Consider the following 17,961-nt stretch of genomic DNA (forward strand, 5'->3'; position numbering starts at 1 on the left):
AATAGGAAAGGTAGATCAGCATAGTTTAAAATCTTTCTTACTCTTAAGTCCTCTGACCATGTTTCCCCTATTCTCCAGTAATCTTTCCCTCACCTGTCTCTCCAGCCCCATTTCTGTTCAAGAAGCCCAGGTATGCCCTACCTATTTTCTTTTATTGATGTTCAGATGGTCACTGATGCAAACTCTGATATGTGGGGAATGTTGATGAACTGAGATGGCCCTCCAGGAGGGGGAGGGTATAAGATTCCCTCAACATAACCCTCTTAAATCCCCCCGTTATCCTTTGGGAGACCAGCCTCCCCAATGGATCATTTAAACATAACCATCTTATATGTCTAAACATCTTCTACCTAAAAGTACATACAATATCGCAATTTTCTAAGAGGAAGTTACAATAGTTAGAGATGAGAGGGAAATATGAGAAGAAAAATATAAAATGATTGATAGACACATTGACAAAATGCCAATTTGGGGGCAGTCCCCTTTGGTGTAAGAGTTTACATTCAGAATAAGTATGTTCAACTCCCTTCAATTCATTCAAGGTTCATTCTGGAACTTTTGGCAGTGTGTAGCTTCTTTAGGCATCTTTACAGCACCTTCTCCAAAAGGATCCGCTTTCTTGATTCGGGATGTTGGCAAGTTTCTTTTCCTGAAATTTCTCCAAAAATTTTAAATTTTGGATTTTTGGATAATTTCACAATTACCCCCTCTGAGGAGGGGTTGACCCAACACCAGAGTCACCTTGGGATACATGGCTGAGTTATGAGGTATATGAAACAATTGTCAAAAGAAAAATAAACCCTCCCCAAAAATCCCAGATAAAAAGCAAAAATTAATTTCTGTATAAAAACAATTAGAAGTACAAAGTCAATAAAAATAAAAATTTTTCATGTATAAAATTCTGAGTAAAAAATGAACCTGTAACAGGTCCTTGGATCAGTAGCAAAGTCCAATTAAAGTGACTTATGTCCCACAAACCTGTAGGGCAATAGCACTTTACCCATTTTTAGCCAGGACTATAGAAAATTATCAGACCATAAGAGTGAAGGGACTAGGTTTCAGTAACAAATGGGAAAAATCATTCCCTGGTTTGATAAGGGGATAAGGGGAACCAGGATGATTGCCATTCTGAGGTACTTGACAAAATATTGCACAAGGAGTGTGGTACGAGGAGTCTAGCATCTTAATGTATGTCAAGCACCTCAACCTTGATTCTCACACTCACAATACTTTTGTATTGGCATAGAATTTCAACAATCCTCCCTGGATTGCTTTGGTACTTTTTTGACCTTGTGCTACTTGGCACTCACTGTATAGTGGCTCTTTTATTACCTTCCCCTGGAATCAGACACAATTATTTTACACAATCCCATAACATTTATCAATGTATGGCAGGTTTCCATAGTCTAAAGCTTTCAGGTATGCATAGTTATTAGAGCTAATGGATACTGTAAGCTTAATCTGTAAACTTTATCCTTCAAGTCAGAAAACATTAATACTGATTTCATGTACTTCAAGGATCACCAAGGATAGGAAAAAAGAAAGAGAAAATAATCAAATAGCCTATTGCAATATGAAGAAAAAAATAATAAATCATAATTTCATAATTCACGGTCTATGTGACAACGTGTTAACCAACCAGAGGCACAACACAAAAGGTGCTCACTCAAAAATGAGATTTATATCCCCCTTAACTTGGCCAGGATCCACAGTATTAGAGTACATAATTTTTTTACCAGGTAAAAGCCTTTTAAAAACAATAGTACAACAATTAATAGAGATTCTAAGAAGTATCAAAATCCCCCAAATCGTAAGAGCCCATTAACCCACTATCATTAAGATTCACATGAGTTGCTGTGTGATATTCAAAAAACCCATGAACACATTAATACTTGTCACAAGTTCTACAGATTTAGCCAGTCTTTCAATCTTGGCTGAAATATTTTTAACAAAGTTTTTTATTACCATCATTCCAAAATTTGGTAGGAGAAAAACCAGAAAAACCTCTGTACATTTGAAAACTGTTTTGGGTCTAAAATGTTACCAAGAATCTAGATTATTCTGGTGAAATGGTAGAATAAACTGAAGAGTTACAAATATAATAAATCCATTTCAAAGCTACTAGGCTTCACAGGAAAGATCGTTCCCACCTCCTGGATGATATTGTAACAAATCACAGGGTAACTAAGCCTCTTGGGCACCTCCCTTCCTCTTGGTATGAGACTGTAACAGTGTAATAGAACAGTCTCCAATATGTCCCAACCATTTTCCCATGGAGCCGAAGACTAAAAATTGAAAACTTCTTCAGATTTCTAATCAATTACATGTTCAATAAATTCAGTAACAACAATGCCATTTCATTTAACTTCAGCTACAAATGGACCCTTACCTCTTGTTACAAACAACTCAGAGGCAGGCAAATGATCAGTCAGAGGTAGGGATGCTCCTAGATACCTGAAAATCACTTCTGAAGACCCATTAAAATCAAATGAGATTTTAAACTCATCAAATTTTTCAAGTCACTGACCCAGGTCGTAACCATGTTAATGGGGTCCACCCATCATCATTAATGTGACAATTAACACAAGCAAAAGGAGCAAAAGGCCATTTAGACAACATGTGCCCTCCTTGTGTTACAAATTGTGGTAATGTTTCATTACTGTGGACTGGAATTGTTGCCCATGACAAAACAGAGCTCAGATGGATCTGGTGACACACCCAGCACCCGTGAGGACCAATGGCATTTCCTTGGAAAAGAGTTTTTCCAACTTGTCTATGGCCTTTTATAATGGTATTATCACCAGTTCAGTCTCAGGGGAGGGTACAAATAAAGACAACATAACAGGACATATAGCTAATAGCCAAAACACAGTAATTGAGGGTGACATAGTAAAATGGAATGATAGATTAGATTAATATGTGAATTCAAAAACAAAATTAAATCTTTTTTTTTTTAAACCCTTACCTTCCGTCTTGGAGTCAATACTGCATATTGGCTCCAAGGCAGAAGAGTGGTAAGGGCTAGGCAAAGGGGGTCAAGTGACTTGCCCAGGGTCACACAGCTGGGAAGTGTCTGAGGCCAGATTTGAACCTAGGACCTCCCATCTCTAGGCCTGGTTCCCAATCCACTGAGCTACCCAGCTGCCCCCAAAATTAAATCTTTAAACAATTAGTAAATACAACAAATGTGACAAGATACAATGATTCAACATCGATACAAGGTTTTTTTACATGGGAGCAATGAATATAGGAGTTCTTTTCTCCACTACTTGAAATGGGCCTTCCCAGGCAGACTGAGTCACTCCAACACGCTGGAAGTTCTTTATGTACACTTTGTCTCCTGGGTGTAGGTCATGGAACAAGAAGTCTAGATGTCCTGCTTTTATCTCAGCTCCAAATTTGAGGAGTTCTCTTAATCTGGTCTGTAAATCCTGTATATAAGAAGCAATAGAAGTGTCCTCACCTAGTAATGATATGTATGCAGGAGAAAAAGGCTTAGCCTTTATTGGGGGGGGGGTGTCCAAAAAACATCTCAAATGGTGAGATCTGTAAATCTTCCATAGGTCTGCTACGAAGATAAAACAAAACTAAGGGGAGGACTTCATGCCATTTTAAGTGAGTCTCGGTGCACAATTTTCCGATCATGGTCTTAAGTATTCTATTTGGTACATGGAATTGGGGAGAGATCTCCAGACAAGAATAAATTTGGGACAAAACAGAATCAGTAAAATGGGTTCCCCCATCTGAATCATTTCGTGTTGGCAGGCCAAGGTGTGTGATAATTTCTCTTAAAAGCACTGTAGCAACAAAAGCTGCTGTGGCTCAGCCACTAGGAAAAGCCTCCGGCCATCTGGTCAGTTGCTCCACTATGACCTAGCAAACTTTGTAATGTCCAGCTTTAGGAATGGTAATAAAGTCAATTTGTAGATGTTCAAAAGATGTGTAAACCAAAAGCCTTGCCTTGAAAAGCATGTTGGTTATATGCCTGACAAGTGCAATAGGCTGCACACACTTTTAGAGACTATGGTAGTTATACCAGGGGCTATCCATACCTTCCTAACAGAGTCTACAATACCTTGAGTGCCAAAGTGACCATTTTTATGCACTAATTGGCATATTTGGTGATAAAAACTTCTAGGGAGTAGGGATTTTCCTTCAGAGAACACCCATACTCCATTTATCTGTGTTGTCTTAAATTGTTATACTTCCATTTTTCCACTTCCTTTTCAGTATAGGAAAATGATAAATCTGCTTCATTAGTCGTTGTTAATGCTAAAATTAATTCAAGTCTTTCTACAGCTGTTAACATTGCAGTGACATCTGCCTGGTCATTTCCCTTAGAGACAGAATCAGTTCCACCTGTATGGGCAGAGCAATGAACTACAGCTAAGGCTTCAGGTAACTGGAGAGCAGAACGAACTTCATTAATAATTTCTGCATTTGCTATAGTTTTTCCAGCTGAGGCTAAAAATCCTCTCTGAAGCCATAACATACCGACTGCATGACAAATTCCAAACGCATATCTCGAGTCTATATAATTTGTCGCCTTCTTGCCCTTGGCAATTATACAGGCATGTTTCAGGGCTATCAGTTCTGCACCTTGAGCACTTAAATTTGAGGACAACGAAGCTGACCACAGAGTGGCAAATTCTCTTGACTACAGCAGCTCCAGTGTGTTACATATACCTTCCTTCATGAAAGAGGAACCATCAATAAATAAGACTAGATCTCGATTGTCTAAAGGAGTGTCCAGGAGATCTTCCCGAGACTGTTCAGTCATGGACACTAAAGTTTCACAGCTATGTAATGTTTCTCCTGAGACTGGCACATCAGTAAGCAAGGTGGCAGGGTTAAGAGTTGTACAGCGTTTTAAAATTATTTTTGTTATTTAATAAGGTTATTCCACATCTTGTGAGTCTTTGATCAGAGAATGCCTGTGTTCTATGTCTGAGCAACAATGCTTCTACTTCATGTGGGCACATAATTTTTAATGGACGTCCCAATACCAAGTCAGCCACCTTAGATGCCAGTAAAGCTGTGGCAGCTACACCTCTAAGGCATGGTGGTGATCCTGAATGTACTGGTTCCAGCTGGCCTGAATAATAAGCAGTCGGACGCTGAGCCAGTTCTAGAGTTTGGATTAAAACACCTGAAGCCACCCCTTTCTGTTCATACACATATAAAGTGAATGGTTTATCATAATGTGGGATACCTAGAGCAGGGGCTGATAATATAACTTGTTCTAAATCTGACAGAGCTGACAAGTGTTCTGGTTCTAATCTAAGCAGTTCAGTGACTGAATCTTCTGTTAGTGCTATTAGGGGTTTTGTGATTTCCCCAATGGACCCCAAGGGATCCATTGTCTACAAAAGTCCTGTTGCCCCTAAGATTTCCCTCAACTTGTTTCTTAGTAGTGGAAATGCTTAATTTTTGAATATCTTCAATGTGCTTTTAGGAAAATAGAACAGGAACCAGCAGTTAAAACGTACCCTAAATATTCAACTTTGGGGAGACACCATTGAACCTTTGCCTTTGAGACTTTATAGCCTCTCTTATATAGTTCTAACAGATGTTTGCTATCTTCTTGGCATTCTGCCTCATTTGGTGATGGCTAGAGTAAATCATCTATCTTGTACAAATCTATATACCCATTTTCCATTAGGGCCTACTTTTGGCTTTTTCACAGGGAGAATAGGTGTATTGTATTAAATTGTTTAAATTGAATATTATCTATATCCTGTTCCAAAATTTGAGCAAAAGAGGTTGGGACTTTCCATGTACCACTGGGCAGATGGATGAAACCATGTCCCTGGGAGTCTTTCCAGGTAAAAGCAAAGATATGCCTGGAATCCTCATGAATTGGTACCGAAAAAAATGCTGAGTACAAATCTGCTACAGCAATGTATGTGGCTGTGTTGGGAATATAAGAAATTATTGTGTGTGGGTTTGTAACCACAGGATGGCTTTATATGACATGATTATTCACAGCCCTCAAATCTTGTACAAATCTATATACCCATTTTCCATTAGGGCCTACTTTTGGCTTTTTCACAGGGAGAATAGGTGTATTGTATTCAGATTTGCAAGGGATTCTTTTTCCTTGTTTTATTAATTATTCTATCATCGGGGAAATACCTAAAATTGCTTCTTTTGAGAGGGGATACTGAAGAATGGAAGGAGTTGGGGAATTTCTCATCTTAATCTGAATAGGATCAGCTGATTTAAGTAGACTAACATTGGAAGAAGATGTAGCCTATAGAGACTCAGGTATATTAGCTGGGGTTTCAAAGGTGGGAGGGATCGCCCACATCCTGACTGTCTGAAAGAAGTACAGGAAACAATTTTAAGCATTCCTCAATTCTAGTTTCATAGAGCCATCTGGAGAGCATGTTATTGTGGTTCTAAGTTTGCATAAAAGATCTCTCCCTAAAAAATTTGTAAGGAAATCTAGCATTAAAAGGAAAGAATGATCCACTGAGAGGGGTCCCAAAGACACCATTCAAGGGGATAACTTTTCAACCTTTAGAGATGCTCCCAATACACCTATTAAATTCAATGAGTCAATAGGATTACATTCAGAATCAGGCTTACTCATTAAAACTGACCTAGAAGCTCAGGTGTCTAACAGGCAATCATAATACATGTTCCCAACTTTCAGGGTCATGTAAGGTTCTTGTGAGGGAGGGGAATGGACTGGGATAATAACCATTAACATATCAGGGTGTGTTGTGGGTTCAACTGGGAAGGTTTTCAACCTCCCCCTCCTCTCATAGCATCAGAAAGATTCCTGGCTATTTCTCTGGGTTCTCCTACACTGAGTATAGGAGTTGTGGTGTGGGTTATGAGTTACCTCATTCCAATTGCTATTTCTCCTATTATTGACATTATTCCTGAAGCTTCTATTTCTATTCACCTGGTTCCTCTTTCTACATTTCATAATTACATTACCCATCTTTGCACAAAAATAATGTTAGTAGTTGTTTTGTGGATTCTCGCAAGGGAGCCGTGACCTCTCCTTGCTTTTCCTTTCCAACTCTTTCAGTTAAATCTTTTATTTCCTTCCTAAATGTCTCCATTAAAGTAGTGTTCTCTATCCTTCTCTCCCTGCTTGGCAGTTAATTCCTTTATTTCCTTCCTTAATGTTTCCATTAAATCAGTGTTCTCCTCCTTTTCCTTATGTCCCTAAAAGCACAAATTGCCACTCTTTTTAAGTCTTCAAGGTCCCATAGTCGGCCAGTTTGGACGCCTAATCATAAAATAATTCTTACAACTGTTTTTTTACAAATTGTATCCTGATTTGTCTAACATCCCTTTCCCTATCAAGATTCAATTCTATGTATCTTTCTCCCAACTCAATAAGCCTATTCATAAACGGAGAGAGGTTTTCATTGTCTTCTTGCTTAAGATTTTCTAACTTAGTCCTTGTACCAGGCCCATCAGAACAATTTCTCATAGCTTTTAGTAAGGCATTTCTAGCCTGGCATAGCTGTAAGTAATCTTGCTCTGAATTTAGATTCCATTTAGGATCTTCCACATCAATCCATGAGGTATTATATGTGTGAAAAATGCTCTCAAACTTATTTATTACCAACACAGGCTCAGATTCATAAGAAGGTGTTTTGTCTTCGAATCTCTCAATGTCCTATGAAGAGAAAGATATATGATATCTAATGTGTACTAAATCTCCACGTTTGTTATAAGTAGAAACATCAGTTAAAGGGAAAAGACGTTCATTTGAATCATCTGTGGTAACTGTTGCTTGGTCTGTGTTCTGTAGTTCAGTGGAGTGGGCTGTAGTGAGACTAGTAGGGGAAGGAGATGGGGTGGGTGAATAGAGAGGGAGGGGCTAGTCAGAGGGTGGGGAGGAAGGGTGAAAAGTTTGGGGGTGGGGCTGGGGGAGTGGTAGAGAGGAATGGGAAAGGGACTGGTGGCAGGGTGGAGAGGAGGGAGGTGAGGCTGGGGGTGGGTTGGAGAGAACTTGGGGAGTGGCTGAGGAGAAGAGGGTGAGGTCTAGAGGAGGAGTCATAGTATGGTGGGTTGGATTGGTCAGGGGAAGGAGGGTAGGGAAAAGGATTGCCAAGAGAATAAGTTTAAGGTAATTAGGGATGGTACAGGTAGGGATAGGGGAGATGGCCGGGGAATGGGTAGTTAGAAGAAGGAGGGTACAAGTATTAGGATGGTAAATGGTAAGGGAGGGTAGAGAGGTAGATGGGGGGGAAGGGAATGGTAGGAGTAGAGAATGAGAAACATCTGACAGGGAGAGGACTGGATCTAATCAAGGGTTCAGGAGGAGGAACTGAAGGAGTTAAGCCAGAATGGTCTGGTTCCAAAGTAAGAATGGTTTCCTCACTGGATGGAATGTTTGATTTATCAACATGATATGCCCACAAGAACCAGTATTTATAATCTTTGGAATCTTTGTTTTTAATGGCTAACTTCAAGTCTTCTAAGATTTTGAAGTCAAAGGAGCCATATTTTGACCATTTAAAAGATATGTCCATCCAGGCTTTGCAAAATTTTCTAGCTTTCTTCTTTGTCATCCACTTCTGCTTAAGAAGATTAGGATCACCCCAACAATTAAAAAGTTTAACACTGTGGTATAATCGAACGTAATGGACTTCTCCATTAGTGGCAATGTAATGTCCCTGAACAATCTGCAGGGATCTAGGAGAAAAAACACTATCCATAAGCAGAGGACAAACTGAGGGAGTAGAAACACCGAGGAAAAGCATTTGCCTGACTACAGTGGCTGAGGGGACATGATAGAGGAGAGACTCTAAACGAACACTCTAATGCAAATACTAACAACATGGCAATGGGTTTGAATCAAGAACACATGTGATACCCAGTGGAATCACGCGTCGGCTACGGGGGGTGGGAGGGAGGAAAAGAAAATGATCTTTGTCTTTAATGAATAATGCATGGAAATGATCAAATAAAATACTATAAAATTAAAAAAAAAAAAAGAAAGTAAAGCCAGATTTGATCCCAGGGTCTCCCATTTCTAGATTTGGCTTTCAATCTACTGAGCTACCTAGCCACTCCTCCTTATAATAATGTATTACAGATAGATTCTTCTGTAGTTGACACAAATTCTTTTAAAGCAACAAATAGCATCACTAGTTCAGGAATTGACAACCCTCTTGAAGAATTTCTGATCATTTAAAACTTGGTTTGAGCTGACTCAAAAAAAAAAACAATTAAAAAGTTTATGCAGGGGTGAATCTGGAGGATGATTTCCTAATTTCCCTTGATTTGTTACAGTATTTCCCAAAGTGTCAAGTCTTTTTGTTTTAACCTGCCTAATTAAGCTAATCTGAGTGTTGTTAAATTGTCAGCTTAAATAATGAAAAGTTCCTAAAAAAAAAAAAATGGAGATAAATTTCTTCAGTGTTATTGTGGAAGGCAATGAGAGTAAGTTTAAAAAAATAAGCTAACATGAGGAAATAAATAATTGTTGCACAGCGCTAGTATCAATGAGTGTGTATTATAATTGCTATTAACAATATGTATTCATTATAATTGTTATTTATAATTAATAGTAAATAAATATAAACAAGTATCAATTATCAATAATAATTAATAATAGTTGGTAGTGACTCATAATAGTTATTAAAAATTAATAGTTATTGTTATAGATAGTATTATCAATATCATTGTGTTCTAAAATTATTCCTTAATACTGCATTTAATTTGATTTAATTTTGGCCTTGTTCAATTTTGGAAATTTTAATTTTTTTAATTTTAATCCAATATTATTAATCATTAACTATGAATAATCCCTTTATTTAAATGTAATTTAATACCATTATTTTAGATTACTAGTAGCTATAGCAAAGGAATTGTCTTAATTTTCCTGCAGTTCTAATTCTTGACAGCAGGTGGTGCTATAACTGCATGTAGAGTGGAACACATTTTCAGTTAGGCCGTATCTAAAAATAGCTAGAGAGATGTTAAGTCCCAGAAGAAATGTGGGAGGGGGAAGAGAAAAGACCCCCCCCCCCCCAAAAGCACTTCCTCTTAGCTTAGTTCTAAGGAATATTTTTGGCTGGGGAAGAGAGAAGGGAAAGAAAAACTGAGTTAAGTCTCTTCCCCTCCACCAGAGGTAAAAGCCGTGAGTTTTCAAAGTTGGGGGTGCTGGGTCTCGGACAGGGAGCTCCTAACTCTAATCAACAGCCTGGTAGGACCCCCCGGATTAATTTAAGGGGCTCCTCTCCCCGCTACGTTGAGTGGAGCATAGCGTCAGTGTTTTGCTGGTTTTTACCCAGGATCTCCTATCTTTAGGTCTGGCTCTCAAACTACCAAGCTAGGGAATTCCCAACTACCACAGGCATTCTGCTCCAGCCCCTCAGTGTGGGGTTTTTTGGGGGGGGGTGCACTGGGTCTTAGGGTCAGCGATCTCTTAACTCTAATCCCCCCAGCCTAGAAGGAGTCCTAGGGATCCATTCCTCCGCCCTGCGCTGCACTGGACTGAGTGAAGTGGCACTAGGACCTTGCTTCCTGTTGGGTCCTAAAACCCCCTTTGTTCTGTACAGAAAGGCTCGAGCCCCATTTGGAATGGGGGGAGGGGGGCTTATTCCCATGCACTGAGCTCTACTGAGCTAAGAGGAACTGAGGCAGTGTCCCATGTGGGTTTGGCATTGTGGCCTGTTGGATGTGGGGTGGGAAATGCCATGTTTTTGTTTTTTAAAGGTGTGGGAGCTGGGGCTTAGGAGCAGGGACTTTTTTTCTCTACCACTTCACCCGTATCAAAGCTAAAGTAATGTAGTGTGGTGGGGAATCATGTGGGAGGGAAATGCTCACTGATCCGGTGTGATGAACCCGAAAAGAAAAATCATGGCTTTCCTGTCCTGGCCAAGGTGATCAAAGCAAAAGAACAGTGAAATTCCCTACTCTTTCCTAAGCACTTACTCAGAACTTTTCTCAGAAGAATTTAAGAATGCAAAATAAGCCTTTCTAATGGTTACCAACTATAATTGAAAATTAATATATCTATGCAGTTATTAATTTTATAAAGTTTATTAATAGGAAAGGTAGATTAGCATAGTTTAAAATCTCTTACTCTAAGTCCTCTGACCACATTTCCCCTATTCTCCATTAATCTTTCTCTCCCTCACCTGTCTCTCCAGCCCCGTGTCCATCCAAGAAACCCAGGTATGCCCCACCTACTTTATTTTATTGATGTTCAAAAAGTTCACTGAGTCAAACTAATATGTGGGGAATATTGATGAACTGGGAGGGGGTGGGGATAAGATTCCCTTGACACTGTTCTTAGTTTCCACATGATGTTGGAAGATGGAAAAAAAAACAATGTTTGTGATATTTTGATCACCTTAAAGATTTTAATAAACCATCTGCTTGTCTAACAGACAGGCAGCAAGTTTTGAGTTTGGGAATGGATTTGCAGTTGGAATGGATGAAATTGGAAGATTTTCAAAAACATCTTAATGGTGAAGATGAGAATTTTACAACAGCAGATGCTATACCAAGTAGTAAGTACTTTTAAAATTGTAAGATGATATGTCATTTTTAATCATGTTTGACTCTCCATGATGCCATTTGGAGTTTTCTTGGCAGAGATACTAGATTAGTTTGCCACAGATGAGGAAGCTGAGGCAAACAAGAGTTCATTGACATGACCAGGATCATACAGCTAGTAAGTGTCTGAGGTTAGATTTGAACTCAGGAAGAGGAATCTTCCTGATTCCAAGCCTGGCACTCTTATCCACAATGCCACTCACCACATATTAGAAATACAATTTGCATTTTTTTAAATGCAGAAATCCGAATTGGTATTAAAAAGACTCTTTTTCTTCTTTAGACTTACTGAGGGATGCAGTGAAAAATGGGGATTATGTTACAGTGAAGATTGCACTTAATTCAAATGAGGACTACAATTTGGACCAAGAGGTAATAGCATAATGTTTCTGTGAAAATTTCATTAAAATATAGCTCCTCTAATAATGTAAGCAAGTTAATATGTGACATCAGAAACTGTTACAAATATCTTTTAAAATGTTACTTATCTCATGGCCTTTTTAAAAGCTTTCCTTTCTTCTTTGTTATAAATACCAATGTTTGAGTTGTATTATTTCTACCTAATGCAATTTTTTCAATGAACTTCATACTTCTTATCAGAATTTGGACCTTCTTTTCATTGTTTCAGTTTTAAATAATTTTATTTACTTTTTTGGTACATATTAGAGCATTGTACAATTAGATTTTCTCATTTTTCTTATAGATACTTTAAACAAAATTTTCCCCATAAAACTAAGAAATTATTTTTATTCAGAATGCAGCAATAATTCCCAAAGTAAAATTCACTAGAATATATCCTAAAAATTTAGGAATAGCCAGTCAAAAGAAAAATTCCTCAATTTAGTAGTCACTTATGTACATTTTCAAAAAATACTTCTTCTAATGTAATCTTCCAATTCAAAGATAGAGACAGGATAGTGGAATACTAGGAAAAAGTAAAGCAAATTATTTACTCCACGTTCTTTCAAACATATCTAAAAAACACAAATCCAGTATTTTTGGCCAAAACCTAATGGGAAAAGCCATTCAAAAGTCATAGTGATTCATTTTTCCCAGCCCATGTCACCACAAAAAGATTGCCAAAGAAGTCCCTGACCACTTGAGGGGAGGAGTCTGGCCAGGGGACAGACCTGTGGAAAGCTAAGAGTATAGAGGAAAAGGTGAACAACAGTATAAAAAGAAGTCCCAAACCCACAGCTAGGCACTTGATAGGAACAAATTAGCCAACTGGCAGCTTTTTCACCAACTACTTATTCTCAGGTCCCAGATCATGGACAGATTGAGATGGGGACTTCTGGATAAGAGGAATGTTCTTCTGTAAGCAATGTTTGCACACCCTAGGGAGTTCATCACTGAAAGAGTAGTTTAGTTTGAAAGCAAGTAGAAATAATGTGAATCAGATCTTAGAGTCTTGAGGGTCTCAGTTCTAATGTCTAGACTAGTCTGAATCCTGTTGAAGAATAACCAGTGCAGGAATTCTCAAACAAAATGGAAGCCTGCAATTCTGCCACCCTGAACCATTAGAACTTCCTGGCTGTCTGATTTGGGTGGGGTAAGGGGGGTGGTGGGAGGAATGAGACAGAACACAAATTTCAGTAGCAGTCTTCTTTTGCTGAGATCTAAACAAAATCAAGAATTTGAAGAACTCAGACCGGGGGAATACAATCAGTCTATGCCCTAGATTAGACTATTTTGTGAGTACTAAAAGCTTGCAAATCCCCAGCCCATTTCTGAGATTTTGCAATTAACACAATACCCAGTAGCCCAAGAATGTTTCAATAGGACTGGCCCAGATCCACCTTTCAAAAATGCTACTAAAGGTTGTCTAGCTTTAAATCAAGTCCAAAATCAGGAGGTAGGCCAGAAAAGTGGGTCAACAAGAAAAGAACCTCAATATAATGAGATATTCTAGTAGCAGGGATGCCCAAGGAACAAATACTAAAGAAGCGAATGACTTAAAACATCTATAAACAAAGCTCCAAGGGAAAAAACAGCTTGGGTCTGAATTGAAGAATTTCTTGAAGAGCCAGATCAGGAATTTAAAATATTTTTATAAATGAAATGAGAGTTCTAGAGGGAAAGAGAAATGAGTTTTATTAACAACCTTGCACAAAAGGTACAAAATCTAGCCCTAGCAACAAACTCCCTAAAAATTTTGTTTTGCTTTACTATACTAATTCTGTAAGAGGTTTTATTTTTTCATTCTCAACTGAGGGAGTGGAGAAGATGAGCAAGAGATATGGAGTGTTTGCTGATTAAGGCATATACATATACAAATTTTTAAAAGAAAAAAATAGAAAAATGTCCTGTCAAAAAGATATTACATACATACATACATACATACATACATACATACATACATACATACATACACTCCTATGTCAGAAACTTAGAAGTTTTATTTCAATGGAAGAAAAAATAAAGTTATGATTCACATGTATGCAGCATAAATTGCCCTTGATTTCAAACTCTTGTGAAGTTTTCCAACCTACCTTAGAACAGTAATCATATCCCTATTTCATCTTGTCAAAATATGAAATGTCAAATATATGCCCTTTTTTACCTAGAAAAGCTAATGTATTCCCTAATTTATAATAAAAATGTATGGTAAATAAAATGTCAGATTTCTCTACTTGATCATTCCTCTCAGCAATTCTTATTTTTCTATTCTGTGTTACACTGTAGTAGGCTACATATTGGGAAGAAATTGCTGCATATTCCCTGCAAATTAAGGTCTTTCAGGCAAGGCTCTTATAGCTGATTTTAAATGGCAAGATTCTTATTTTAAAATAATGCTAAAGTTCTCATGTTCATAAGGTAAATTTGATTGCATATTCAATTAATTTATTAAGAAACAGCTATGAAGAGGTTAATTTTAGTATTTAAAAAAGTAATCAACTGAGGGTTATTTCTTTATTCTTCCCTGATTTGGCCTAATTCACTTTGCAGAAATTGTTTCTAGCCAGCTAATATTATTTTGTGAATACTCCAAACTTATCTTGCCTACTTTATTCTTTATATTCACATTTCAAATTTTGTTAGTAATGCCTACACTTCAAGAGTCCACTGCTTTTGTAGGCTTAGCTACCTCTGTGATAGCCTTGCCATATAAGTCCAGGCTGAGAGACAAGAGATTCTGGCCTCAGACACTTCTAGGTGTGTGACCCTGGACAAATCACTTAACTTCCATTGCTTAGCCCTCATCACTCTTCTGCCTTGGAACCAATACACATTATTGATTCCAAGATGGCATGCAGAGGTTAAAAAAAAAAAAAAGCATCACCAAAAGGGAGTATGGTTGCAGTAATACAAGAATAAAATTTTGGAGACCCAAACCATGGCAAAAAACAGGTCTTCTGTCAAGTTAACAGGCCATTATCTTTTTGACTTACAGTTATAAGAATTTAGACTGACCACCATGATAAATCTTAAATCCTGCTGCCATCAATGTCCCATACACATAGGAGCCTGCCATTTGGTGGGAAGTACATGGAGATGTTTCCGAAGAATCTTTTATTTTCAAGGAATTACTGAGCTTACTTTTACTGAAAATACTCTTCATTTTGAAGAGGATAAAGTGGAGGAGGTAAATGACGCGTGCATGCTATCTGGAAGAAAATCAGAACTTTAAAATAATATTTTAGGGTTAGAGAATTTCAAATTATGTTTTCACTGTCACACATTTCCCTTTGATAAAATTTTTTTTTTATTTAGCAGCATGTAAGCATTTATACTACTTTTGCTGTTCTTTTGGTCCAATGTCCTCTGTTCATCTAACATCTAACTTGTCAAACACACGTATTTTACTTGTGTCCTGAACTTCATTAATGACCTCTTAGGGCTTTTTGAGGGAGTCTCATTTTCCAAAGGGCCCTCATTTGCTAAGAAGGTTGAGAAAAGCGACAATTTTTCCACTTCTTCCTTCAAAGAAGTCAGTTTTTTCATTACAGTATCTTTTTTGGCTTTCAGGGCAATCGGGGTGGAATGAAACCTGAGCTAATGTTCTGAAATTGACTTGTGAAAAGAACTTTTAAATGTGCATTTTTGGAAGGTGAAGTCTCACTCTTTTTATTATGAGCTATGCAGTTTTTCATCTTTGTGAATTCAGGGCTTATCCACTTTGTACTGTACACCCTCAGTACTTAATAGTCATTGCAGTGATTCATGTCACATTGAATTTAAAACTCATTTCTCAAAAGGCTTTGTTTTTTTTTTTAAACCCTTACCTTCCATCTTGGAGTCAATACTGTGTATTGGCTCCAAGACAGAAGAGTGGTAAGGGTTAGGCAATGGGGGTCAAGTGACTTGCCCAGGGTCACACAGCTGGGAAGTGTCTGAGGCCAGATTTGAACCTAGGACCTCCCATCTCTAGGCTTGGCTCTCAATACACTGAGCTACCCAGTTGCCCCCTAAAGGCTTTGTTTTAAGTGTGTTTTAAATTAAACTTTAATTTCTGTTCTCTTTTAAAAAATAAAGGATTCTAGTGGAATGACACTGGTGATGCTTGCAGCAGCAGGAGGGCAAGATGATCTACTCAGGCTCCTTATCAAGAAAGGAGCTAAAGTTAATGGTAGACAAAAAAATGGAACTACTGCTCTCATTCATGCAGCTGAGAAGGTTAATTACTTTTAAATTCCATTGAATCAATTTGATAATCATTTTAATGACTTAACTGTTAGATCCAGGAAGTGCTTTCATAAGATTATTCCCCAAAAGTCAGTAACATGATTTTATAGCATCCAAATGGAAGAGATAAATTAAAAAAATTTTTAGTCATAAACATTTTATGTGGGGTAGTTAATGAAATACTCAAAATAATAATTCCCAAAAGAAACTGTGGTATCAGGCAGTATTACTTAAAGATAAATCTGTCCATAAGAAACTAGCATATTTGGGGCAGTTAGGTGACTCAGTAGATAGAAAGTAGATAGAAAAGGAAACTTGGAGAGGGGAATGTTTCATAAATGGAAAAAATAAGAAATTATTCCATTGTGAGAAATGGGTCATTGATTGGAATAGATTTTGATTTATATTTTTTATTGCCAAATAATTAAAAAAATTGGAATGGGATCATTAGTTTGTGCAGATTTTGGTTTATATTCTTTATTTATATTCAAAATTATACATTTCTTGATTGTTATTTGGAAAAATAATGTATTTGGAATTTCAGTTTAACAATTTCTTTTCTTTTCAAAGAACTTTCTAACTACAGTGGCAATTCTTTTGGAAGCGGGAGCTTTTGTGAATGTTCAGCAGAGTAATGGAGAAACAGCTTTAATGAAGGTAAAACTGTTTTTACAGTGAACATATATGATACTGTAAAATAGATGTTAGAATGGAAAGAGAGCAAGTAAGAAGACAAGAAAGACCTACCATTTTAGATGGAAAGAACAGATGTAAAAGCAATATAAAAATTAATGTTTTAAATCTGGCTTCTGGTACTTTCTAGCTATATGATCCTAAGCAAATCACTTAACCCCAGTTGCCTAACTGCTACCACTTTTCTGCCTTGGAACTGATACTTAGTATTAATTCTAAGACAGAAGATGAGAGTTTAAAAAAAATAACATGTACTATAATATTTAAAATTCTTGCATTGAAGAAGTTTTGAAATATTTTGAATTTTTAGAGGCAAGTAGGATTAATCTAGGAAGATATTAAAGGGTTTTTATTAACAATTTGGTTTTCTATTATCTTATATCATTTTCCTCTGCCCAACTAGAAAGTCATCAAGAATAAAAAATTCAGGGTTAGAAGAAAAGCAGTTCAACAATATATTAGTGTATCTTCCAAGTCTGACGTTATTTTCAGTGTTCCATACCCATATTCCCTCACCTATAGAAGGGAAGAGGATACATTTTTCTTATCTCTTCATTCAGGTGAAATTTGGTCATTGTGATTAAAATGGTGCTCAGTTTCAGAATTTCCTATCCTTTTAAATTGTGGTAGTCATTTTGTTTATTATTTTCTTGGATCTGCTAATTTCCCAGGATCAATTTATACATCTTCCTAGGCTTTCCTGAACTCTTCTTATTCATTCTTTCTTACAACACAGTAATTCATATTCCTTTGTATCCATATCCCATAGTTTGTTTAGCACATCTCTAGTTAGTAGACATATATTTTCAGTTCTTTATTATGACCAGTAGGACTGCTTTGACTTTTTTCTTTTGCATTCTTAGCAAATATAAAGTCCAGCAAGCATTGTCATCTGTAGAGTGGAACAGAAAAAGTTCTAGAAATCAAACTGATCCCCCCTCTATTTTAGGCAACAAGCACATCCAACAAGTGAATACTTTCAGATACATCCTGCTTTCCTGTTTTTTCTTCTATGCATGTAAAAAAATGCTTCCATGATCTTTTTCTTTTTGTCAATTTTATTGCTATGTCCCTCTTCCTTTCACTATCCCTCCCTAATTTGGC

At 37.2% G+C, this 17,961-nt stretch overlaps 1 protein-coding gene across 2 annotated transcripts in view; it reads left to right on the forward strand.

Moving 5' to 3' along the window:
• MPHOSPH8 (M-phase phosphoprotein 8) overlaps nucleotides 1-17,961 on the forward strand; it is a 79,982-nt gene that overhangs the window by 29,179 nt on the left and 32,842 nt on the right. For both annotated transcript variants that reach the window (XM_003341323.4, XM_056794664.1), the window contains exons 6-9: nucleotides 11,370-11,492; nucleotides 11,822-11,910; nucleotides 16,015-16,155; nucleotides 16,735-16,821. In XM_003341323.4, the coding sequence (XP_003341371.1) occupies nucleotides 11,370-11,492; nucleotides 11,822-11,910; nucleotides 16,015-16,155; nucleotides 16,735-16,821 (440 nt within the window). The remainder of the gene's footprint in view (nucleotides 1-11,369; nucleotides 11,493-11,821; nucleotides 11,911-16,014; nucleotides 16,156-16,734; nucleotides 16,822-17,961) is intronic.

Source organism: Monodelphis domestica, chromosome 4 (genome assembly GCF_027887165.1).
Source record: "Monodelphis domestica isolate mMonDom1 chromosome 4, mMonDom1.pri, whole genome shotgun sequence".
NCBI lineage: Eukaryota > Metazoa > Chordata > Mammalia > Didelphimorphia > Didelphidae > Monodelphis > Monodelphis domestica.